The 25,883-nt window shown below is 52.7% G+C and overlaps 1 protein-coding gene across 5 annotated transcripts in view; it reads left to right on the top strand.

Annotated features, from left to right (window-relative positions):
- Positions 1-7,369: 7,369 nt before the first annotated feature.
- Positions 7,370-25,883, top strand: part of EPS15L1 (epidermal growth factor receptor pathway substrate 15 like 1) — a 106,905-nt gene continuing 88,391 nt past the window's right edge. For all 5 annotated transcript variants that reach the window (XM_068981383.1, XM_068981385.1, XM_068981384.1 and 2 more), the window contains exon 1: positions 7,370-7,408. In XM_068981383.1, coding sequence (XP_068837484.1) covers positions 7,376-7,408 — 33 coding nt within the window. In that variant the 5' untranslated portion in view covers positions 7,370-7,375. The remainder of the gene's footprint in view (positions 7,409-25,883) is intronic.

The raw sequence follows: 25,883 nt of genomic DNA on the forward strand, positions 1-25,883 counted from the left end.
AGGGGTTATCAGTCTCAGAGGTCGTCTTTGGTGCCTCAGTGGTGAAGAATCTGCCTGCTAATGCAGGAGTCCCAGGTTCAATCTGTGGGTTGCGAGGTTCTCTTGAAGGAGGAAATGGCAACCCACTCCAGTATTCTTGCCTGGGAAATCGCATGGACAGAGGAGTCTGGCGGGCTATAATCCATGGGGTCACAAAGAGCTGGGCACTTAATAGCAACTGAACAACAACAAACCAGTCTCAGAAGCTAAAGACTCACTCCCTGGAAGCGCAGGGGTGGGACTCAAACACTGCCCACCTTTTAATTCTCTAAACAAGGGAAAAGTTAATGAGGAAAGAAGCAGTGCTAGAACTCGAGGGAAAATGCCAGAAATAGCTGAATAAAGATGGGTCAGACCAGCTCAGACCCTGCAGGACTCATCTTCTGCAGCAGCACAATCCTGGAGAACTTTATTCATCTTCGTGGCCAATACAGTAGCCACTGGCCACATGTGAGCCCTTAAAATGTGCCTGGTGGGACTGAGAAATGAATTTTTTTTTTAATTAATAAACTTCGTTGGTTCGTCACTGGTGGTTCAGTGGTTTAAGAAAACATGCTTCCACTGCAGGGGGCATGAGTTCAATTGCTGTTCAGGGAACTAAGATCCCACCTCAAGGTTGGATGCCTCAAGGTGCAACCAAAAAAATAAAAATAAAATAATTTTTTAAATTAGCAAACTTCATTTTCTAGAGAAGTTTTAAATCCACAGCAAAACTGAGCAGAACTGAGAGAGTTTCCATATACTGTCTGTCCCCACACTTGTATACCCTGCCCTACCAGTGACATCCCACACCACCGTGGTTCGTTTCTGACAATTGATGAACCTACATGGATACATCATTATCACCCAGAGTCCGTACTGTGCATTAGGGTTTGCACTTGGTTCTGTACCTTCTTAGGAGGAGTGAATTTTTAATCTCAGTTAATTGTAATTAATTAATTTTTCTTCCAGTTTTATTGATATAGAATTGACATACAGCACTTCATTGGAAATAGATGGAGAAACAGCGAAAACAGTGTCAGACTTTATTTTGAGGGGCTCCAAAACCACTACAGATGGTGATTGCGGCCATGAAATTAAAAGATGCTTACTCCTTGGAAGGAAAGTTATGACCAACCTAGATAGCATATTCAAAAGCAGAGACATTACTTTGCCAACAAAAGTCCGTCTAGTCAAGGCTATAGTTTTTCCAGTGGTCATGTATGGATGTGTGAGTTGGACTGTGAAGAAAGCTAAGCGCTGAAGAATTTATGCTTTTGAACTGTGGTGTTGGAGAAGACTTGCGAGTCCCTTGGACTGCAAGGAGATCCAACCAGTTCATCCTAAAGGAAATCAGTCCTGGGTATTCTTTGGAAGGACTGATGCTGAAGCTGAAACTCCAATACTTTGGCCACCTGATGCGAAGAGTTGATTCATTGGAAAAGACTCTGATGCTGGGAGGGATTGGGGGCAGGAAGAGAAGGGGACGACAGAGGATGAGATAGCTGGATGGCACCACTGACTCGGTGAACATGAGTTTGGGTAGACTCCTGGAGTTGGTAATGGGCAGGGAGGCCTGGCATGCTGAGATTCATGGGGTCGCAAAGAGTCGGACACGACTGAGTGACTGAACTGAACTGAACTGTGTAAATTTAAGGTGTATAGCATGATGATTTGATTTATACACATCATGAAAGGATGACCACAATAAACTCAGTGAATGTCTGTCATCTCATATAGATATAAAATTAAAGAAATAGGAAAGAATATATGTTTTCTTTGTGCTGAGAACACAAGATTTACTCCCAACACCTTTTATATACAACATACAGCAGTGTTAATTATATTTATCCTGTGGTACATTATATTCCTAGTACTTATTTTTCTTATAACTGGAAGTTTGAACCTTTTGACTGCCTTCATCCAGTTCCTTCCCCCAGCCCCCTGCCTCTGGTAACCACAAATGTGATCTCTTTTTCTCTGAGCTTATTTTTGAAGTATAATTGTCCTACAACACTATGTTAATTCCTATTCCATAACATATTGATTCAGTATTTCTATACATTTTAAAATGAGAAATAACGTCTTGGGACTTCCCTGGTGGTCCAGTGGTTAAGACTCTGAGCTTCCAATGCAGGGGGCATGGTTCAATCCCTGGTTGGGGAATCAAGGTCCCGTATACTTTGTGGCCAAAAATACATAAATAAGAATTTTAAAAAAAGTATAAAGTCTTTGTAGAGGTTATCAAGTTAAAATGACATCATTATGGTTAACAAATGCTATGACAAACCTAGTGAAGTGAAATTGAAAGTGTTAGTCACTGAGTCGTGTCTGACTCTTGTGACCCCGTGGACTAGCCTGCCAGGGTCCTCACTCCATGGAATTCTCCCGGCAAGAATATTGCAGTGAGTAGCCATTCCCTTCTCCAGGGCATCTTCCTGACTCAGGGATCAAACCTGGGTCTCCTGCATTGCAGGCAGATTCCTTACTGTCTGAGCCAGCAGAGAAGCCACAAGACAAACCTCGACAGCACATTAAAAAGCAGAAATATCACTTTGCCGACAAAGGTCTGTGTAATCAGAACTATGGTTTTTCCAGGAGTCATGTACGGATGTGAGATTTGGACCATAAGGAAGGCTGAGCACCAAAGAACTGATGCTTTTGAACTGTAGTGCTGGAGAAGACTCTTGAGAGTCTCTTGGACTGCAAAGAGATCAAACCAGTCAATCTTAAAGGAAATCAACCCTGAACAATCATTGGAAGGACTGACGCTGAAGCTCCAGTACTTTGGCTATCTGATGCAAAGAGCCTACTCATTGGAAAATACCCTGATAAGATTAAAGGCAAAAGGAGAAGGGGGAGGCAGAGGACGAGATGGTTAGAGAGCATCACTAACTCACTGGACGTGAATTTGAGCAAACTCCGGGAGATAGTGGAGGACAGAGGAGCCTGGACTGCTATAGCCCATGGCGATGAGCACGCACGCACATCGCCACATGTGGAGAGGCCACTGTGTTGGATGGTGCAGCTCTAGACTCTAGTGAGAAAGACCCCAGGATGGTTGATCACTGCCCAGGATGGCCGCAGTAGAGGGAGTGACTTGGTGGGACTCTTATCATGGAGCCTCTGATTCCAGTCAAGACCAGGCCAGAGAGTCCCTGTGAGGCTGTTGCCCCTGTAGACGCTTGACAGTGAGGCTGGAAGCCTCCACACATTTCCCAGACACCCTTGCCCACTAGTGTCCCGTCATGTTCTGTGAGAAGGATGTTAGAAGACAGGCAGAGAGGAGAAGCCATTTTTTTTCCCAGGCTCCTGCCCGCCCCTTAGTCAGTGGAGACAATAACGAGGACTTTAGCAACAACAGCAGAGGGGCTTCCCTGGTGGTCCCATGGTGAAGATTCTGAGCTTCCCTTGCAGGGGGCATGGGTTTGATCCCTGATGCGGAAACTGATATCCCACAGGGTGGCATGGCCAAAACAGAAAGCAATAATGGCAGAAACAGCGGCGGCTAGTGAGGACCAGCTTCCGGGGTTCCTGCTCAGCGCCCAGTGGTGGTGGGTTTTGGCATAACACCTTTTCCCTTTTGACTTTTAACCCTAAAGAGACTAGCAGTTTCCTCCTGTTACTAATCTTCGGTAACCTTGCCTTCCCCTCTGCTTTTCCAACAATTTTGTACTCAATCTTCTGTATCAAATTGCCTTCTGTTTGAAATACAGATATTGCCGGCTTCTCTTTTCCTTATGGAACATGGACTGATTAAGGATCCAAGGCAGCTAAAAGCCTCTGTCACCCCCGCCTGGACCACTGGGGCATCTTTGCAGCTGTTCCGCTTGCTTCTACCCATCCCCTCTCCATCCACTTTGCCCGCCTTATCCAGAGGCACTGTTCTAGAACACAAAGCTGATCATGTGCCAAACTGTCTGGTGGCCTTCCCTTTCTCTGTGCACAGGGAGTGAAGGGGCCTGTGAGACTGAGAACTTGGAGCTCGGAGAGCAAGATGGTCTCACAACGAGGCTGAATCACATATGGTCCTGTTTCACTGCTCTGCGCACAGTGTTGTCCGATCAGACTATACGTGATCTGGCCTTGTCTCAAGACCCTCGTGGGCTCAGCTGATAAAGAATCTGCCTGCGATGCAGGAGACCTGGGTTTGATCCCTGGGTTGGGAAGATCCCCTGGAGAAGGGAAAGGCTACCCACTCCAGAATTTTTGCCTGGGTTGCAAACAGTCGGACACAACCAAGCGACTTCCACTCTCACTTTCAAGGCCCTCTGTCTTGTCCTCTGAGCTCCAGCGTCTCGGTCTCAATATGCTTCTTTGCTCTTCAGCTCCCTTTTGCTTGTGGTGGCTCCCAGCCCCCGCCATCACTGAGTGCACCCACCCTTGGACTACGATGTAGCACTTATCACTGTGTATAGTTACCTATTTCCTCACGTGATTTTTTTTCCTTTTTGGATTTTTTTTCCCCCTCTAGACTTGTGGTTCTCACAATGGCGGAGGCAGAGGAGTGGCCTGAGACCAGCAGCTCCAGCACTTCCTGGGGATTTGTTTGTCGTTGTTCAGTTGCTAAGTCGTGTCCAGTTCTTTTTGACCCCATGGACTGCAGCACCCCAGGCTTCCCTGTCCTCTACTGTCTCCTGGAATTTGCTCAAATTCATGTCCACTGAGTCAGTGATGCCATCCTCTGCCACCCCCTTCTCCTTTTTTGCCTTCAGTCTTTCCTAGCATCAGGGTCTTTTCCAATGAGTTTGCTCTTTGCATCATGTGGCCAAAGTATTGGAGCATCTGCATCAGTCCTTGCACTGACTAATCAGGGTTGATTTCCTTTAGGATGGACTGGTTTGATCTCCTTGCAGCCCAAGGGACTCAGGTCCCATCCAGAGCTATAAATCAGAATCAGAGACCCAGGCTGTTTAGCAGACCTTCTGGGTAGCTCCAGGGTGAGACCTATTTGTGGAGAGCGTGTGTGTGCCCAGCTCACCAAGGGAGCACCTGTGCTCAGTGAACACTTGACTGTGAATAGTTTGTTGAATGAGTCACAAAGCATGTTGTGCTCATTTGAGTGGCATGAGGTACATCAAGTTGCTGAAGACCCTGGAGCAGGAAGCTTGTGAGACTTCAGAGTGGAGGAGGTGGACCAGAAGCTGTGCCCTCACTACCTCAGGATTGCTCGACCTTCCAGCTCAACTGCTGAGAAGTGCCGCTGTCACAAGAGAGACCACGGCAGGGGAACCTGTGCTGAAGAAGCCTTGTGTCACTGTGGTCAGTTCCTAGTGGAACCTTCCTTCGTCATTCTTTTAGTGGAAATCAGCTAATGATGAGTGGAAAGACAGTGTTAATCGCTCAGCTGTGTTTGATTCTTTGTGATCCCATGGACTGTAGCCCACCAGGCTCCTCTGTCCATGGGATTCTCCAGGCAAGAATACTGGAGTTGGGTTGCCATACCCTCCTCCAGGGGATCTTCCGGACCCAGGGATCGAACTCTGTTATCCTGTGTTGAAGCAGATTCTTTACCGTTTGAGCCACAGATGAGCAGGTGTCCATAGCAAAAAGAAGGCAACATATGTCTAAAGAAATAAATGCCTCTCCAGTAATGGTCCTCCGGCAAACATCAAACGCCTGCTCTGTGCAGGGTGCAGTGCGGAGGTAGAATGATAGCAAATACATGCTACCACTTCCTCCTTTCAGAAGAGGGGATTGGGGGTGCACAGAGGCTACTTGCCAAGGCCACACATCCAGAAGGTGGCAGTTGGGAAATAATCCCAGGCGTTGTGGGTGCTGCTGTGGTGCAGAGAGGTGAAAATATTGCAACCCAGTTTAGCTGACACCCATATCTCACACACACACACACACACACACACACGCACACACACACCACACACACCCCTATCCTGGGACAGGGCACCTTGTTGGGAAGGGTGGTGTACACACACACATACAGACCCTTATCCTAGGAACAGTTGTTGGGAAGGGTGGTGTGTATACACACACACTGACACACACACCCTATCCTGGGACAGGGCACCTTGTTGGGAAGCGTGAGGATCCTTTTTGCCAGGTGCACGGAATGGCAACGGCATCCCTTGCAGAGGGCCCAGAATCGGCAGGAACCTGGAGGGCTAAGGGATCTTGGCACACTGCTAAGTCACTTCACTCGTGTCCGACTCTGTGAGACCCCATAGACGGCAGCCCACCAGGGTACCCCATCCCTGGGATTCTCCAAGGAAGAACACTGGAGTGGGTTGCCATTTCCTTCTCCAATGCATGAAAGTGAAAAGTGAAAGTGAAGTCGCTCAGTCATGTCTGACCCTCAGCGACCCCATGGATTGCAGCCCTCCAGGCTCCTCCGTCCATGGGCTTTTCCAGGCAAGAGTACGGGAGTGGGTTGCCATCAACCTTGGCATCAGTTCAGTTCAGTCGCTCAGTCGTGTCCGACTCTTTGCGACCCCATGAATCACAGCACGCCAGGCCTCCCTGTCCATCACCATCTCCTGGATTTCACTCAGACTCACGTCCATCGAGTCAGTGATGCCATCCAGCCATCTCATCCTCTGTCGTCCCCTTCTCCTCCTGCCCCTAATCTCTCCCAGCATCAGAGTCTTTTCCAATGAGTCAACTCTTCGCATGAGGTGGCCAAAGTACTGGAGCTTCAGCTTTAGCATCATTCCTTCCAAAGAAATCCCAGGGCTGATCTCCTTCAGAATGGACTGGTTGGATCTCCTTGCAGTCCAAGGGACCCTCAAGAGTCTTCTCCAACACCACAGTTCAAAAGCATCAATTCTTCGGCGCTCAGCCTTCTTCACAGTCCGACTCTCACATCCATACATGACCAATGGAAAAACCATAGCCTTGACTAGACGGACCTTAGTCGGCAAAGTAATGTCTCTGCTTTTGAATATGCTATCTAGGTTGGTCATAACTTTTCTTCTAAGGAGTAAGCGTCTTTTAATTTCATGGCTGCAGTCACCATCTGCAGTGATTTTGGAGCCCCCCAAAATAAAGTCTGACACTGTTTCCACTGTTTCCCCATCTATTTGCCATGAAGTGATGGGACCAGATGCCATGACCTTGGCATAAGAGCAGAGAATTCCTGGAAGAGGTGGTGAAGGAATGTAGGAGGAATTCCTCAAAGGTCCCTGGTCCGAGTACCTTCCAGGCCCCGCCCCTTTCGGTTGGGGCTAGGAGCGCGCGGCCCCGCCCTCGACCCCGCCCCTTCAGCTCCGCGGAACACGCACCGCCCCGCTTTGGCCCCGCCCTCCCCTGGGCTCGGCTGCGTGCGCACCGCCCCTCGCACCAGTGCGCGCGCGCGGCCCCGCCCCATTCCCCGCCGGCGCTCGGAGCCCGAGTCCGCGGGAAGATGGCGGCGCCGCTCATCCCCCTTTCCCAGCAGGTACGGGCCAGACGGGCGAGGGTGCGGCGTCGCCGTGCGGGGCGCGAGGCGGGCGCTGCGGGGAGGCCTAGGCGTGGGGAGACTCAGCTGGGTGACGGCGGCTCGCGCTGAGGGCTCCCGGCGGAGAGCGGGCGAGTGGGCGGGCGGTCCTGAAGGTGACAGGCCGGTCCGGCCCGCGGCCTCCCGCACCGAAGCGACCCTCTGCGGACGGCGACCCCGCAGGCAGGGCCGCATCGCGTGTCCGCTCCGTCCGGCGCCCGGGATTCTCCGCAGCTTCCAGGCCGGGTGAGGCATGGCAGCATTCGGCTGCCTCCCGGGGAGGTGGGCGAGGGGCACCAGCATTTTTGCGGGTGCGGCGGCCCCGCGGGTCTTTGTCTCCTGTCGGGTCCCAGCGCCGCGGCGGCCAGCATCTCCGCCGCGGTGGAGGGCAGAGCCCCGCCGGAGCCGGGACCCACCGGCATTGCGAGCCCGGACTCGTCTCTTCCCTTGGGAGCCCCTTCCGCCACCCCTGCGCTGTGAAAGGGAGGTGGGGGTCTCAAGTCTCCGGACTCCTTGTTGTGCCTCAGATCAGCCTGATGCTCTTACCGAGGGGCAGTGTCAGTGGCGCGACACAGACCTGAAATAAGAGCCGTGCACAGGCAGCCCTGCCTTTTGGGAGGCACGTTCATTCATTTATCCATCCTTCAAATGTGCATAGGGCCAGGTGCTGGGGGCGCAGCAGTCACCCAGACTAACAAGGTCGCTGCTCTCCTGGAGGTGACACTCTCGTGGGACCTAGAAACTACCCATGTCCTGCTGATAACAGCTGCCCTTATTTGCTGAATTTCTGTGTCGTACCAAGCACCGAATTATGTGCAGTTTGCCAGAATGATCTAGCGCAGCGCTGGGATTCAGAGTGAGGATACAGGGTCACATTATCACGTGTTCAGATCTTGGCTCTGGGTCTTACTCCTCTGGGTGTCCTTGGATGACGCCCTTATCTTCTCCATGCCTCAGTAACCTTATTTGGAAAATAGGAATGTTAAAAAAGTATTGGGATCAGGTGAAAATTAAGCATGTCAAGTGCTTATAGCAATGCTTGGCACATCAGTATCACTCAGTGATCCTGTAATTAGGACCATTATTTACTTCTCTGGCAGATTGGGACATTTGGAAGTAGTGATGACGGCAGTGAGAATGCCCAACCCCGGAAGAGCTCTTAGGCAGGTTGTCATGACTGGTCACCTGATCCATGGAGAGAGATGGTGCCTACTTGCTAGATATTGCCAGAACTAGCCAATTTGTAACACTGTCCCTAAATTCAAAGCACTGGAGACCCGTGGTTATTAAATAACAGATGTAAAAGTGCTCTGTAAGCTATTAACTGCCCTGCAGATGTTGCATATTATTATTACTAGCCAGTTGCTACATTTTAGGGTATGGGGGGGGGGAGGTGAAACACAGGTAGGCTCATTTGATGATGAAACGCCTCTGATTTTTAAAGCTTCTGATCCAAATGACACTTGCCTTAATTTGCACTTTGATGACAGTAGCTAATGTTAATTGAGTGCTTTAGAGTTTATTAAATAATTTCTAACTTGTGCTTATCCACACAACAAAGAGAGGCGATTCTTTACCGATGAAGGATTAGCTTTAGAGAAAGGCAGTGGTTTTTAGAGAAAGGCTGCTGTGAGGTCCTGTGTGAAAACCTGAATCCGGTCATGTGATTCACCTGCTTAGAATCCTTCAGACTAAAGTCCTAATCCCCTCCCCCCACCAACACCAACACCACCACCTCCCCGCCACCCCGCAGGAATCCCTGGTGGTCAGGTAGGCCTGTCAGCCTCTCTTGCCTCTTCCCCAGCCTGGCACCCACACCACAGCCCTTCTTGCGGCTTTTCTCCTCCTCCCATAGCCTAAGCTCTGTCTGTCCTTCCGGTGTCCTGCCGGCTGTTCCTCCTTTCTGAAGCGTCCGTCCCTGTTTCTTCCCTTGATGCTGCCAAAGCCTGGCTCCCTTCAGGTGGCAGCTCACGTGTCCTTCTGAGAGGCCTTCGCTGCTTACCTGTCCTAAGCCCCCCTCGCACAGCAGCATGCCTCCCTGACACCACCCATTGGCACCAGTCGTGGTCCACAGAAGTCTGTGGGTCTCTCTGCATTGTCCCCATTCGACCAGGCGCAGGCCTCTTGCTCAGCACCCCTGCCTCTGTGCTCAGCACCCAGGGGGTTGGAGGTAAACCCAGGAAGCAAGGACCGAGGAGTTATACCACCCAGAACCCTTCGCAGACAGCCTTTCTTCTCTCCATCTGGCCAGGGATCTGGGCCTTGAGGGTAGGGAGCTCCACAGCGTGGGTCTCCTGGTCTCTGACAGGTTCAGGGCATTCTTTGCCTGGTGTGCTTTTTCCTGTTCCTTTCTCAGTACGTTTGTTGAATGATGACATGGCCAGACATTCTTCCTTGGATAATCCTGTCAACCGTTCACACTTGTTAAGTGAAGCGCTGCACCACGGATTCCTGTCGACCCAGACCTACCAGGCGCTTCCAGTTTAGCTGAGGGCCTCCCCAAAGTTCACGATTATTACGGGGGAAGCATGGATCTAATTCCAGGATGGTTTCTGTTTGGGGGCAGTAGGGGAGCCCCCTCTGGATCAGGAGGGCCTGAGCTGGCTGGATTGAGGTGTAGGGCACCCTTGGAATGTGAATGGCCAGTTGAAGGTGAGTGAAGCTGGTGGCCAGTGAGTTTGTGGAATGTGGGGTGTTTTTCCTTTGCCTCCAGGCCTGTCTGGGTTTTTCTTATCAGCCTTATTCCCGCTCTGCTCCCTCCTCAGCCGTATCTGTGATGTCTTCTCCCCATATAGTCGCTGCTGACCCTGAATATAAATCTTGTCAATCTGAGGAGTGGATAGTTCTCCCTCTAACAGTGATTTTTTTCCCCCTCCATCAGCATCTCGTTGATTTTTCTTTCTCCCAGGCCCCCTTTGCCTCTCCTCTTGTGGCCCCCCAGAAGTGCACCCGTGTTCCTTGCCGCCTCTGTCCCAGGTGCTCTTGTAGTTTGCCAGCCGCCTTGCTGACCTTAACCCGCGTGACCTGTCTTTGGGGCTGGTCCTCCCCGAGCCCTGCGGCACTTGCCAGTTCTGTAGCCCGCCCTCAGCCTTTACCGTCTTCTCTTCTCTCCTGCTTGCATCCTTTCTTTCTGTGTGTTCCCGCCTCTCCCACCCCAGACCCCATGGCCAGAACCTCATGCTGTGACCTCCCGACGAATGCTGTCTGTCCCAGAGGCCTCTTTGGTGGAGTCTCCCCTCAGCTCCACCAGGAGTTGTCCCCCCTGTACCTTACGTGGCCCCCAGACCCAGGGAGCAGTGGTAACGGAAGGAGAACACTGGGCTCAGTGGTAATGAGTCTGCCCAGTGTTCACGGAGTTCCTTCTTCCTTCCTTTCCCCTTCGTCGTAAGTTTCTTTTTAAAAAATATTTATTTTTATTTTGCTCATTTTGCGCTGTGCCGGGCGTTCGCTGCTGCGCGCAGCTTGCTTTAGCTCTGCCTGGTGGGGCCCCTCTCGCTGTGGTCCACAGGCTCCTCGTTGCGGCGGCTTCTCTTGCTGTGGAGCACAGGCTCTAGACGCGTGGGCTCAGTGGCTGCGGCTTGCAGGCTCCAGAGCACAGGCTTGGTAGTTGTGGCACACAGCTTAGTCGCTCCTCACTTCTTTTTAAAGTGTGCCACTGTCCGAGAAGCTTTTATTCCCATTTTACAAACAGGAAACGGAGACTCAGAGAGATGAAGTGTTACTCACTTGCTGAAGTCCCATTGCTGGTGAGTGCAGAGATGGAGTTGCACCCACTTCTGTCTGCCTGCAGAGCCCTGCAGTTTCTGCTCTTCCAGGTGGCCCACTGGGAACCCGCCCACAGCATCATCCAGCAGATGTGTCTGGAATGATGGCTCAGGGCTTGGGACACTTGTTTGTCCTTTCCTCCCTTGTTTTTCCCTCCAAAGTAATCTCTAGTTTCTATATCTCACTCAAATGCTAATGCAGTATAACTTGGGGGTGGATGGGGGTGGAGAGTCAGGTTTTAGAGTAAATCTGGCTCATCCTGTAAGATCCAGAGATCCCGGCTGTCTCTCTCAGTGACCTGCATCAACCTGGTTTTTGTTGACTATGTGGCTCCCAGTCACGCAAAGAACATGTAAGTTTTGTCTCTTCTGCCCCAGCTTTAAGCTTTAAAACAACTTTTCCCATGCCTAGTTCTTAATCCCAATCAGCTGATTGGGGAAGTGAGTGAGCATCTTTGATCAGATGTTCTGAATAGAGGGTTTTTCCAGTAGTCATGTGTGGATGTGAGAGTTGGACTATAAAGAAAGCTGAGTCCTGAAGACTTGATGCTTTTGAACTGTGCTGTTGGAGAAGACTCTTGAGAGTCCCTTCGACTGCAAGGAGATCCAACCAGTCAATCCTAAAGGAAGTCAATCCTGAATATTCATTGAAAGGACTGATGCTGAAGCTGAAACCCCAATACTTTGGCCACCTGATGCGAAGAGCTGACTCATTGGAAAAGACCCTGATGCTGGGAAAGACTGAAGGCAGGAGGAGAAGGGGATGACAGAGGATGAGATGGTTGGATGGCATCACCGACTCAATGGAAATGAGTTTGAGTTTGAGTAAACTCCGGGAGTTGGTGATGGACAGGGAAGCCTGGCGTGCTGCAGTCCATGGGGTCGCAGAGACTCGGACATGACTGAGCAACTGAACTGAACTGGACTGAACTGAACTGGATAGAGTGCACTTCCCAGGTGGCACTAGTGGTAAAGAACCCGGCTGCCAGTGCATAAGAGTCACGGGTTTGATCCCTGGGTCGGGAAGACCCCCTGGAGAAGGGCAGGGCAGCCCACTCCAGTATTCTTGCCTGGAGAATCCCATAGACGAGGGAGCCTGGTGAGCTGTGGTCCACAGCGTTGCAAACAGTCAGATGTGACTGAATTGACCTAACACGCATGCACTGGATAGAGTGTCCGCTCTCTGGTGCCTCAGGCTGTGCCAGCAGACCCAGTCACAACCCAGGTGAGAGGCACCTCATGATCCCCACTCCACGGAGTGGTCTTGGGTCTCCTCCACCTTGACCTGACCTGAACAGCCAGCACTCCCTCAGAAAGCTGCTTGATATCCTTCCTTGGGACGCTGCTTGCAGGGCCCCGTTCTCCTTTGAAGCCCCGTCAGGGTGCCTGTTCCCCATGTTCGGGCCCCTAGGTATTCTTCCAGTGAGCTTAGTTGCGCAGCACTTCCTGTGCCTCAGTTTCCCCTCTGCAGATTGGGAGTAACACTCTGTACTTGTTCTGTCGGCTTCGCGGGGGTGGAGCGTCAGGGCCCCTCAGTGGCAGACGTGTGTGCAGGGCGCCTTCATCGTGCTGCTCGTTCGAGTGTTTTTACTGGGCGTCTTTTCTGGGCAGGTGCTCTCCTGGCAGCAGGTTATACCTGTGAACCTGAAGACCCCCCTGCCTCAGGGAGCCGAGGGTCTAAGGAGGGGCCTGTTGTTCTGTAGTTGCTAAGTTGCATCTGACTCTTTGCGACCCCGTGGACCATGGCTCCTCTGTCCATGGGATTTCCCAGGCAAGAGTACCAGAGCAGGTCACCGTCTCCTTTTCCAGGGGCATCTTCCCGACCCAGGGATCCAGCCTGCGTGTCTTGGACTGGCAGGCGGATTCTTTACCACTGAGCCACTTGGGAACCACAGACATGCAGAAATGCGCAGACGTGCGCAGTGGAGTGATGCCGTCTGCGCTCTGAAAAGTATAAAGCTGAGGAGGGCGGTCAGATGTGGAGGTCTGGGAGGGCCTCGAGTCCATGCAGGCACCCAAGGACTGGGCAGGACAGGCATTTAGTTGGCTCAGCTCATTCTCCCAGTCACCCTGGTTGGTCTCCTCCTTGCCTTTATGAAGCGGTCAGCTGAGGCCCAGGGACCTTATGTCACTTGCCCAAGGTCGCAGCCAGCAAGCGCACGCCGACGCGCTCTTCTGACCCCCTCCCCGGCCTCTGCGCTGCTCTGTGGCTTCCCATCTGGGAGTTTGCTTGTTTGTGAAGCTGCCAGGCGTTACAGCCGTGTGAGTCGCATCTGCTTTAAGCAGCACTCATGCTGCTTCAGCAGTGGGCTCTGCAGAGTCTAGTGGGGAGAGAACCACTTGGTTGTGTTTTCACAGATTTGGTTTTGGCTGTGCTGGGATTTCCTTGCTGCCCGGGCTTTTCTCTAGTCGCAGGAAGTGGAGGCTAGGCTTGTTGCGCAGCACGGGCTTTAGGCTGTGGACTTCAGTAGTTGTGGTATGTGGATTCAGTAGTTGCGGCTCCGGGGCTTACTTGCTCCATAGCATGTGGAATCTTCCCCGATCAGGAATCGAACCTGTGTCTCCTGCCTTGGCAGGAGATGCTTTATCGCTGAGCCTCCAAGGAAGCCCTACGTTTTAATTTTATTGTTTTAATCTTGTCTCAGTGGAAGGGGGATTGGAGGGGGTAGAAAAACCTCCTCATTATCTTTATGAGGGGTCAGCAAGTTTTCCTGCTGGCGTGGCTCCTCAGTGCTTCCAGAGGCTGACAGAGGAATGAGCGGGCCTCGCCCAGCCCAGAGGGAGCTCGGACTCTGCTCGGGCCAGGGCGGCTCAGGTCCAAGCTGGAGGAGGGGCGGCTGACTTGCTTGGGTGTGTTGGAGACAGCTGCGTGGACAGGGCAGGGGGTATCCTGGGAGGGAAGATTGGCACGGCCTTTCTGACAGAGGCAGGACAGGATGAGGGGAAGCCGAGAAACTGGAGCTCCAGCTCAAAGGGCTGTTGTGGCTGGGACTTTGGGGTACATGTCCTGCTTTTAACTAGAGTGACTTAGGGTTGGAAGGAAGAAGGTGGCTTGGTAAAACGGGACACAGGAGTCTGTGCCTGGCCTACAAATCAGCCTGAGACAAAAGGGCCTGACGGGTGTCCGCTTGCCCAGAGAGGGGCTGACGCAGACGCGGGGGAGGAAGGGAGATGTGCTGGCTCACAGGCCCCACGGCTGCTCCTGCACGCAGGCCCGGCACGGCCATCCCAGTTCTTACTGCCACTTGCTAATGCGGGGAAGTAGAAGTTACAGATGACCGCAGACAGCCTTCTCCTTGGATCGCCACCGCCCTGCCTGCTGGGCAGGATTCCTGCAGCGTTGATCGTAGAAACGATTTACTGGCTGGGTTCTGGCCTGGCTGACACAGAGTCGGTTCTCCTTTTGTGCACACTGGCTGAAAGCAGGGGACGGTGATGCCTGGCCTCCACTGTCTGTGGACTGAATCGGGCCCCTGCCCTGCCCTGCACTTGACACCCCAGTAGCCTGCACCTCCCAGACTTGTCGCTCTGCCCTGTAGCCCCTAGGCCCTGGTTTCGGTAGCTTGCACGTTCTCCCTGGCCTCAGGGCCTTTGCACGTGCTCTTTATGGTCTGTCTGGAGTGTCCTTTTCCCTCTTCATCTGTGGTTAATCCCGGCTGCTCTTCAAATCTCAGCTAGCACGTCGCTACCCTCACAGACTGGCCCAGCTTTTCTGTTACCGCCTTGAGGGAGACCGTGTGCTTTTCTACATACCAGTTTGTAATTTTGTGCTGGTGGTAGTCTTCGATTGATGGTGTTTGTCCCCCACTGTGTGGACTGTGTCTACTAAGGCAGGGACTGTGCCAGTTTTAATTTATCCTTGGGTGTGCTTCCCTGCTGATTCAGTGGTAAAGAATTTGCCTGCAATACAGGAGACATGGGTTTGACTCCTGGGTCAGGAAGATGACCTGGAGAAGGCAATGGCAACCCACTCTGGTATTCTTGCCTGGGAAATTCCACGGATAGGGGCGCCTGGCACGCTCCAGTCCGTGGGGTTGCATCAATCGGATACAACTTAGTGACTGAACATCAACCTTAGGTGCTGGTAATCGTCTGTTGAGCTAAAGGGTGACTGGTTGGGCAAGTCCACTTCATGAGAGACAGGCTCTCTGGCAGTTCCTGAGGAGTGAAGCGACCCGCGTAGATCGTCTGACTGCTTCTCCAGGGGATGGCCAGAGTTGGCGCTAGCTCGGAGACTTGCTGTAGTGAGACCTGCAGCGACACAGAGCAGCCTGGCCGGAGGGTGCCGGAAGGGTGGAAGGGCTGGGGGTCAAAGGAGTGTGTGGCTTGGCTCCTTGGACGGGGTCCTCCGAGGGGGGTGGGAAGCAGGTGTGGTGTGGGCTGGCGCAGGACCCGACAGGCCTTCCTGGGAGCTGGCGGGGGGTGGGGGTGGGGGTGGGGGTGGCGTCAGGCTCCACTGAGACCAGACCGTCATCACCTTTGCAGCAGTCTTCCAGGCCAGGGCAGACCCCACACAGAGGCGCAGCCCGTGCCCTGGGGACGCCCCCATGATGTTTACTGAGCACTTACGTGTGCTGGCTCAGGCCCAAGAAGAATAAAGCCAAGCGCCCGCCCTTCAGACAGCTGCGCTGGGGCCGGGCTCCCAGATGATCAGAAGTCTGGTGGAGGTCAGGTGGCAGCCCGCAGAGGTGGAGTGAATGGCCTCCACTGGGCTGGAAGTGAGGAGAGGAGGAAAAGGGACCTGCCTCTCCCTTCTCCCACCCCTTCCGTCCAGTCAGAGCCCCGGTTCCTGGACTCTGGTCACTCGGCATCCCCCAGAGCAGTGTTGGGGAGAGATTTGGGGCACAGGTCTCGTGTGGAAGTAAGGGAGTATGGTTGGACACCCTCTTTGTGCCCATTCACTACTGATTCCTTGTCAGGGAGGTGTCATTGCCGTCATCCTTATGCTTATGGATTTTTTACTTTTAATATTTATTGATTTATCTGGCTGAGCCGGGTCTTAGTTACGGCACGCGGCGTCTTTAGTTGTGCCGTGTGAACTCCCAGTTGCGGCAGGTGGGGTCTAGTTCAGGGATGGAACCCTGGCCCTCTGCCTGGGGTGCGCAGTCTTAGCCACTGCACCACGAGGGAAGTCCGAGGGTGCGCTTTTCAGTTTACATTTCCAGTGGAAACAGAAAACTGTGTTCTTTCAGGCTGTATTTAAAGAGGAGAAACTGAACAAGAATACAGCTTGACAAAGAGGCCCTCTTTTGGAGACAGTGTAACCATTAGGACTCTGAAGTTTTGGGGCTGGGACCAGCCTCTAAATTGCCCCACACCCGAGAGATGGCCATGTTGGAGGTCCCAGAACCTGATTGACTCTGGTGTGTGTGATTGCAAATGTTTCTTCCATTGGGTGTTTTCTTTGATAAGGGTTAGAATGGCCTCTGTGCCCTCAGCACACTCCTATGTCCATTTTGAACATGAAAAAATATTTATTTGGCTGTGCTGTGTCTTAGTTGCGGGGTCTTTAGTTGCAGCACATGGGATCTAGTTCCCTGACCAGGAATCAAACCCAGGCCCCCTGCACTGGGAGTGTGGAGTCTTAGCCGTTGGACCACCAGGGAATGCTCCCCATTTCCCCAGGGTATGAGCCCGACACCCATGATGCTGAGTGAGTTGGGCAAGCCTGTGGGTCCCTCTGGTGCTCACACATCAGGCCGTGGAATCAGCAGCTTCTTCCAGACCAAGTTTCTAGTATTGGCTTTCTACTTTTTGATTTTTTTCTGCTGCCTTCTTGCCACTAGAAAATATTCTTTCATTCACAATCCTGTAAGTGGGTTTTTATCAGTATGTACTTAGCCTACTGTGGGCTTCCCTGGTGGCTCACGGTAAAGAATCTGCCTGCAATGCAGGAGACCTGGGTTCATTCCCTGGGTTGGGAAGATCCCCGGGAGGAGGGCATGGCAACCCACTCCAGTATCCTTGCCTGGAGAATCCCATGGACAGAGGAGCCTGGCGGGCTGCAGTCCAGGGGGTCGCAAAGAGTCAGACACGACTGAGCAACTTTCTTTCTTTCTTTAGCCTGCTGTATGTGAAATTACATGTTAAATAAAAACAAACCACAGAAACTAAGAGAACTGAAAGACTGTTCTGTCCTGGCATTGAGAGCGGCTCAGCCAACGAGCTGAGAGAGAAAACGAGGGCGATACGCCTCATCGTGTGGCCAGCGCTTGGTGAAATAGTTCAGTTTGCTGAAAAGACCGTTTGGCGTGGCCAGCTGCGACGTGGTTTGATGTCGCAGCACGCGTCCTAGCAGCTTTGTCTGACTTCTCTCCCAGCAGTTCTTTGTAGATAAAGCCTGGTCTTCTGTCTCAGTGACAATAATAAAAGCCACCATAAGAATAGATCTCATAAGTGCTTCCCTTTGCAGGGTGTGCTTTATCTGCATTTTCTCGTTTGATATGGGAGCAGACATCCTACAGATAAGGAGACTGAGGCCCCGAGAGGCTTCAGGCTCGTCTTCACTTCGCCACCTCCAGGTGGAAGCCTTGTCTGCCCGAGCGCTCACCCCCTCCCACCCATCTCACCCCTCCCACCCATCTCACCCCCTCCCTTCCAAGGCGCCATCTCATTCTCACCCATCCCACGAACAACCTTTTTCTGACCCAGTGTTGTGGATGGAGCTCACAACATGTGAGTGTGAAACTCCATCCCCCAAGAAGTGAAATACAGGGAAGGGGGCCCAGGCAATACAGTAGTCTTAACGTAAATTAGGCTTGAAGAAGTGTCTCTTTGGTAAAACGGAAGCATGGGAGAGAGGGACTCATTTCAGTGGGGAATTCGGACGACTACCTACAGCTGGAGATTTGGTGTGGGGGCTGGCAGGCGATTGGGTTTCAGCAGGCAGACGCTCACAGCCACACGCCCCACTAGGGGTGATCCGTGCTCAGACAGGGTGAGAGGTGCACAGCGTGCAGAGGGGAGCATCCGCCAGGCCGGGAGAGAGGGCAGGCAGGGTTTGACGGCTGTGTGTGTCTGCGAGCCAGTGAGAGTGTGTGTTTGTGTGTGCACAGGTGAGTTTGGGGGGAAGTTGGGCCATCAGGGCCAGAAGGTGGCGGTGGAGCATGTAGCGGGCATGACCAAGTGGAACGCCATACTCCTTCAGCAACCACCGAGGGTCTTTCTGAGCGGAGTTGTGACCCTGTGCCAAGTGGGGTGGGGAGGGGAGCGGGCGAGCGCGGGTGCCAGCTGAGAGGCCGAGGTGTGTGCGGAGCCCGGCGCGGGTTGGAAGGCCGCCCCGCTGCTCTGTCTGCCTGACCCTTCCCTCCTTCAGGACGAGGCCTCCTTCCTGCGCTCTCCCTGCCTGCGCCTTTGCTCTTCTGCCTCTGTGGTTTTCTCTGACCAGATCTGATGCTCTGCCCTGTGGTGGCAGGGACTGTCTTTTCACTCACTGTGGAACTGGGGAGCCTGGCTCGGTGCTGGGAACTCCGAGAGCCCCTGGGCTCTACAGAGCAGTGGGTGCCGGGAGGCCTGCCGGTGCCACCTGCAGAGGGGAGCAGGGAGGCGGCAGGGAGAGCTGCTGGCCCGGTCCTGGTGTCCTGTTGTGCCAGGGGTCAGAAGATGGCAGGGATGTTGGGACCCCAGGGTGGCCGATGTAGAAAGGGATTTGGGGAAGGCTCAGAGCATGCTTCGGAGAAGGCAATGGCACCCCACTCCAGTACTCTTGCCTGGAAAATCCCATGGACGGAGGAGCCTGGTGGGCTGCAGTCCATGGGGTCGTGAAGAGTCAGACACTACTGAGCGACTTCACTTTCACTTTTCACTTTCATGCATTGGAGAAGGAAATGGCAGCCCACTCCAGTGTTCTTGCCTGGAGAATCCCAGGGACGGGGGAGCCTGGTGGGCTGCCGTCTATGGGGTCGCACAGAGTCGGACACGACTGAAGCGACTTAACAGCAGCAGCAGCAGTAGCAGGGCATGCTTGGGCCTTCCCTGGTGGCTCAATGGTAAAGAATCCCCCTGTAATGCAGGAGACGTAGGAGACTCAGGTTTGATCCCTGGGTTGGGAAGATCCCCTGGAGAAGGAAACGGCAACCCACTCCAGTACTCTTGCCTGGAGAACCCCATGGACAGAGGACCCGGCTGGCCGCAGTATGTGGAGTCACACAGAGTCGGACATGACTGAGAACAACAGGGCACGCCTGGGGGTCGTTGGAACCACTGTGAGAAGTGGGCACCTTCAAGGAGGGCAGTCAGTGCCCTGCTGTGCGTAGGGGGCACTGACTGCTAAGGTGTCACCCCTGTGCATCTCTGCAGGGCTTGGTCCCCCAGATGGAGGAAGGGAAGAGAGAATGGACATGATGGGGGAGGGGCTGTTCTCTGAGACGCCCGGAGGAGCCGTGTCTAGGAGGGCTATGAGCTTCCTTGGTAGCTCAGAGGCTAAAGAATCTGCCTGCAGTGCAGGAGACCCAGGTTCGATCCCTGGGTGTGGAAGATCCCCTGGAGAAGGGCATGGCAACCCGCTCTAGTATTCTTACCTGGAGAATTCCATGGACAGAGGAGCCTGGCGAGCTACAGTCCATGGGGTCACAAAGAGTCAGACACGACTGAGCGACTCACACACACACACACAGGGATACAGGGAGGCCAGGCCTGCGTTGATCTTAAGCAGGAGTTTGGGGCTGGAAGCTGCTCCCTGCTCCCTCCAGGTGGCCTGGGCAAGGTCCCTTTCCTGTCCCGCCCACCTGCGCCACCATGTGGCCGCGTGGCCGCACTCAGCCCCATACCCCTCCCTCTGTGCCTGGCATTCCCCCCCGGGACCCCACCCCCTGGGAGTTTTCCTGCCAGTGGCGCCTCCTCCTGGCTCAGTCGGGGCCTGCTTCCGCACGGGTGCTCAGCATCTGGGGTCCCCTCGGGTAGACTCGGTCCCGGTGGCCGCCGGCTCCTCTCCCTGCGGCCTGTGTCTGTGGCCCCTGCGTCGCTCCCCATCCTGCCTTTTCCTCGCAGCACTTGTGCCCGGCTGTTTTCATTGTCATGTCTAACGCCTCCTGCAGAGCAGGAGCTCCAGGAGGCTGAGGGGGAACCCCTTATTCACTGTTGCAGCTCAGCCGAGGCCAGTGCCCAGAACCAGGCCGGCAGTCCATAGGTACTGCGGAGTGGAGAAGGGATTGCCACCTCGATGCCCCGTCAAGACCTCCAGAGAGACATGTTCAGGGTGAGCAGCCCCTGTTCCGTGAGTTGCTGCACCACGGATGGCTGTATTAGTGGGCAGCGTCCTGGAGGACAGGCAGTGTCTCCCCAGCTTCCTCCACTACCTGCTGTCGCCCGCTCCCAGCAGCTGAGTGTATACTCGGTTCTCCTCCTCACGGGCGCATCTGCTCAGCGTGCCTTCAGGAGGATGAGATGATGTTCTGACCTCCCAACGAGGGGTGGGCAGACCTGTCGTCTCACTGAAATGGCGCTGAGTGACCCCGAGTCCCTGCTGGGGGACATGCTGAAGGGCCAGCCCTGCCCGTCCCTGTCCTCCCCCTCTGACTCTGCAGGCCTGGGACGCGCCTGCCGTTGTCACATCCGAGGCTCCGGTGCTGAAGTCCTGGCTCACTTTGCCTGCCTCTCCCCTTGCTTGAGCCTCAGAGCTCAAGATATGAACCCGTGTCCCTTGCACTGGCAGGTGGATTCTTTACCACTGAGCCACCAGGGAAGCCCACTGTGTACGCGTTCAGTAAGTGAATGAATGAATTCGTAAGTTCAAGAGCAGAAAACTGGCAAATCCAAGGGTGCGCCACTGTCTTGAGGGACTGGAGGAGCTTGGTAGTTTGAGATGCAGTCATGAAGGGGTGGGCATCTCTGGGCATAAAGGAGCCGATGGAAGGAGGATAGGACTTGACAGGCAAGTGTTTGTCGAGTACTCACTGCATGTCAGCGGTAGCGGCGGGCGTCCGTGTCCTCTTTTTTTCCAAATGAAGAAATCAAGGCGCAGAAAGGCTGCTCAGCCTCCCCATGAAAGGTTGCTGAACGACACGAAGACGCCGGGGTTCTTGGCCCCCGGAGGAGATTTCAATCCGGGGCCAGAGACGAAGCTTGATTGCTCAGAGCTTTTGTGTAATAAAGTTTTATTAAAGTATAGAGGAGATAGAGAAAGCCTCTGACATAGGCATCAGAAGGGGGCAGAAAGAGTACCCCCTGCTAGTCTGCAGCTGGATGTTATATAGTCACCAGCAGTCTGTTAATGAAAGAAAGGAATGTCTTAAAACGCAGAATGGCACCAGGCCCCTCACCCATAAGATGCATTTTGGGATAATCTTGGCACCAAAAGGTTCATCCCGGGCCATAAAATGATCAGCTTGAATCTTGTAGAAGGGCAGATCACCATACAAATAGTTTCATTTACATAGATTAGGGAGCAATATCTGAGTATAACAGACTGATTTGTCAAGCAGGTTCTGAGCCATTAGGCAGAACCGACTTGAAGACAGAGTTTGGGGTAAATGCATAGCATATTAGCATAGCTTAAGACAAGCATTTTCACAAGAAAAAGGCATTGGTTATCTCAAGGTTTGAGAATAGTTAACTTCAGGTGAAACCAGGTGTCATTATGGCAACATAGTATTTTAAGAGAAACCTCCTTTTAAATTTGTATAGAGAAGGAAAAAAATATTGCTAGTTTGTTTCCTCCTGGCGCTTAAGAGAGAGAAAAATGTCTGACACTTGCAGCCTCTTTCCTCCGATTGGAGACCCCTGGCCCTGCTGTAACCCTCTCACGCAGGGTGGCACAGCGTCCCAGTGGTGGGATAGGCCTTGAGTCTACGTGTGTGTGGCGGCGCTCTTGACCTCTGTGTGGTTCCGCTTCCTCTGGTGATGGGAAGACCTGGCCGAGAGGTGTGGGCAGAGGCTTTCTTGGGGAACGTCGGGGCTCCGCCTAGGTCCTGCATCCCACGTGGATCAGCGTGTTGGAGCCAGAAGGTGGCCTCCAGTGACTTCATTCCTTTCTCCCTTCCGTTTCTGGTAGATGGGGCGGAGAGCTCTGGTCTGCCGGGAGCGTGGAAGCTGTCACACCTTGATTCTGTGTTCCCCCAAGTGGCTTCCCGCCCTGACCTCCTCCTGCCTGCCCTGTCCACCCTGATGTGAGCGGTGTGTCTGCACAACCTGGACGCTCTTGCTCCTTGGTTCTCCTTGTGTGTATGTGCTCAGTTGCTCATTCTTGTCCAGCTTTTTGCAGCCCCGTGGACCGCAGCCCGCCAGGCTCTTCTCTTCATGGAATTGTCCAGGCAACAATACTGGAGTGGGTTGTCATTTCCTTCTCCAGGGGATCTTCCTCACCCAGGGATCAAACCTGAATTTCCTGCCTCTCTTGCGTTGAGGCTGAGGCGGAGTCTTTACCTCTCTGCCACCTGGGGAGTCTCCTTGCAGGCGGGGACTGTAAACGTAACCCCTCTGAGGTCTGCATGGGTTGCAGGGAGGCCCTGCCTTCTGTGCCGCGTGCGGGGTGTGCCCTTTCACGGTCCTTCCTCGCGGCGCCGTTTGGGTCTCCAGGGAGAGGCATGTGTCTTCCTTCAGACCCTCATCTGCCACGCCTCCTTTTCCCTTTTCTGTCCTAAAAGCAGGATGTGTTACCTGGAGAACTCCGAAAGCCAAGGGAGGCCCCCCGTTCACGGGAAGGACCATTGCACACGTGTGTGTCCGTCCCGCCAGGTTTAGATCCCCGTGCACCTGGCTGCTGTGTGCTCACCAGCCGGGTCATCACCGGGCTTCTGCTCTGGCCCTTTCACTTCAGCAGGCTTCGTAGAGGTTCTGCCTGGACTGCTTTTACTGCTGATGGCATTCTGTCCCAGGGAGACACAGTGATTCGTTTATCGGCTTAACCAGTTGCTGACTGCCTTCAGTCCTCCACTGTCCGCTGCAGTCCCCGCCCACAAGAAGGGCACACGGATCCAACCTTCTTGCCCTTCTGCCTTCCTGCATATCTGATCATCACTGAATCCCTGGGGTTGTGTGTTAAAGAAATTCTGGATTTTATTATTTGGCAAAAGCACGATCCTGCCAGTGGTGAAGCTGTTCTTCATTTATCACGCTTGAACCTGAAGCAGCTTGTACCATGAAAATCCTTCCCAGAGCAGAAACATCAAATGTTGGTCTTTAGTTATATGAAAATTTTAAACACACTAAAAGCAGAGGGAAGAACTTAATGAACTCCCATGTACTCACCACCAGTTCACAACAGAGGCCAACATTTTGCAAATCTCTTTATCCAAGTTTGTTTTCACCTTAGAAATCCTATTTCGAGACTTCCCTGATGGTCCAATGGCTAAGACTCTACACTCCCAGTTCGGGGCGCCTGGGTTTGGCCTCAGGTCAGGGAACTAAATCGCACATACCGCAACGAAGACGTTTGCATGTGGCATTGAAGGCCTCAGAGCAGCAAAATAAATAAATACTTAAAAAAATCATATTTCAGTATGCACCTCTAGTAGTTGAGACTGTTTCCTTTTACATCACCGCCGTGCCCTACCACAACATAAAACAGTAAGAATTGCTTAGTATTATCTGATACCCAGTCCAGATTTCCCTAATTACCTAAAAATATCACTTTGCATTTGGTTGTGAAATCTCCTGAGTCTCTTTTTAAAACTTTTAAAGTTTGGTGGCAGTCCACTCCAGTGTTCTTGCCTGGAGAATCCCCACGGACAGAGGAGCCTAGCGGGCTACAGTCTGTGGGGTTGCGGAGTCGGACACGGCTGAGCGACTGCGCGCGCACACATAGGACACCGTCCGACCAGAAAGTCGCGTGCTCTGCAGTTGGATGCAGAACAGCTCCATCCCCACAGGGATCTCTCTGGTGGCCCTTTTACAGCCACACCCTCTTCCCTCCTACCCCGTTCCTTCCTTAACCCTTGGCAACCACTGATCTGCTCGTCTCTGTAATTCTGGCACTTTGATTATGTGCAGTGGACTCACACAGTGTGGAGCTCTGGAGACTGGCCTTTTCCACTCAGCATAGCTCCCGGGGCTCCCTGGGGGCTCAGTGGTAGAGAATCCACCTGCCAATGCCGGAGCCGTGGGTTTGATCCCTGGGTCAGGAAGATCCCCTGGAGAAGGAGATGGCAACCCACTCCAGTATTCTTGCCTGGGAATGGACAGAGGAGCCTGGTGGGCTGCAGTCCATGGGGTCACAAAGAGTCGAACACGACTTAGCAGCTAAACCACCGCCACTGCAGTCGTGCTCTGGAGATTCTGCTGGGTTGTTTTGTCTCTCCAGAGCTGATGCCTTTTCATTGCCAGGTAGTATTCCATGGTGTGTGGGACATGGTCCGTTAGAGCAAAAACCCACTGAAGGAAGTCTGGCGTGCTTTCAGGTTTGCGAGACTATTAGTAACAAAGCTGCACTCAGCATTGAGTACAGGATATTCTGTGAATTTAAATCTTCCTTTCTCTGAATGCCCAGGATAGTTACAGTTGCACATTTATTTAGTTTTGTTTTGTTTTTTAAGAAACTGCATGCCAGGCTGTTTTCCAGAGTAACTGTACCTTTTTACATTCCCAGCAGCCATGTATAAGTGACCTAGTTTCACTGCATGCTTACCAGTGTCACTGCTTGCTGTTTTAGCTGTTCTGATAGCTATGTGGTGGCCTCATACTGTGGTTTCTCAAGAGAATTTTTTTTTCTTTTTACTTGATGTATGGTTGATTTGCAATATTGGGTTAGTTTCAGATGCACAGAGAAGTGATTCAGTTTTGAATAGAACTTCTCAGATTCTTTTCCAGTGTAGGTTATTACAGTATATTGTCCCTGTGGCTTTTAACCTGCACTTCGCAGCTGAAGGTACACTGGCCATCTTGTCACATCCTTACTTGCCATCTGTACATCCTGTTTAGTGAGATGTCCCTTCATGTCTTTTGCTCATGTTCTCATTGAATTGTTTCCTTTTTGTGTTGTTGAGTTTTGAGAGTTTTTTATGTATTCCTTCCTGGCTTCTGTGGTGGCCCAGATGGTAAAGAATCTGCCTGCAATGTGGGACACCCATGTTGATCCCTGGGTCGGGAAGATCCCCTGGAGAAGGGCATGGCTTCCCACTCCAGTATTCTTAGCTGCAGAGTTCCACAGACAGAGGAGCCTGGCAGGCTACAGTCCACGGGGTCGCAGAGAGTCGGACACGGCTGAGCGACTTACGCTTTCACTTTTACTCTGTGTATTCCAGGTACCAGTCCTTTGTTGGATGTGTGATTTGCAAACACAGTTGCCCTTGAGCAACACAGGTTTGAACTGTGCAGGTCCGCTTCTATGTGAATTGTTTCTTTTTACTTTCTTGAGCAGGCCAACCCTGAAGGAGTGGCCTCTGTTTCTTTATTTTTAAAACTTTTTTTTAAAGTAAATGTGTACTACAATTAAGTACTACTTGATCCGAGTTTGGTTGACCCCACAGATGTGGAACAGAGGAGCCGTGTATAGAGGGCCGACTATAAGCTGCCCTTGGATTTTCGACTGTGCAGCGGGTGGGTGCCCTAACCTCCAGTCAGTGTTCAAGCGTCAGCAGTATTTCCTCCTAGTCTGCGGCTTGTCTTTGCATCCACTTATCAGAGTCTTTCATAGATCAAATATTTTAAATTTTGTTGAGGTCCAGTTTATCGATTTCCTTTTTTTTTTTTCCTTTTGAATCAGGCTTTCGGTGGCAAGTCTGAACTCTCTCCCCAGC

Source organism: Capricornis sumatraensis, chromosome 9 (genome assembly GCF_032405125.1).
Source record: "Capricornis sumatraensis isolate serow.1 chromosome 9, serow.2, whole genome shotgun sequence".
In the NCBI taxonomy this organism is placed as follows: Eukaryota; Metazoa; Chordata; class Mammalia; order Artiodactyla; family Bovidae; genus Capricornis; species Capricornis sumatraensis.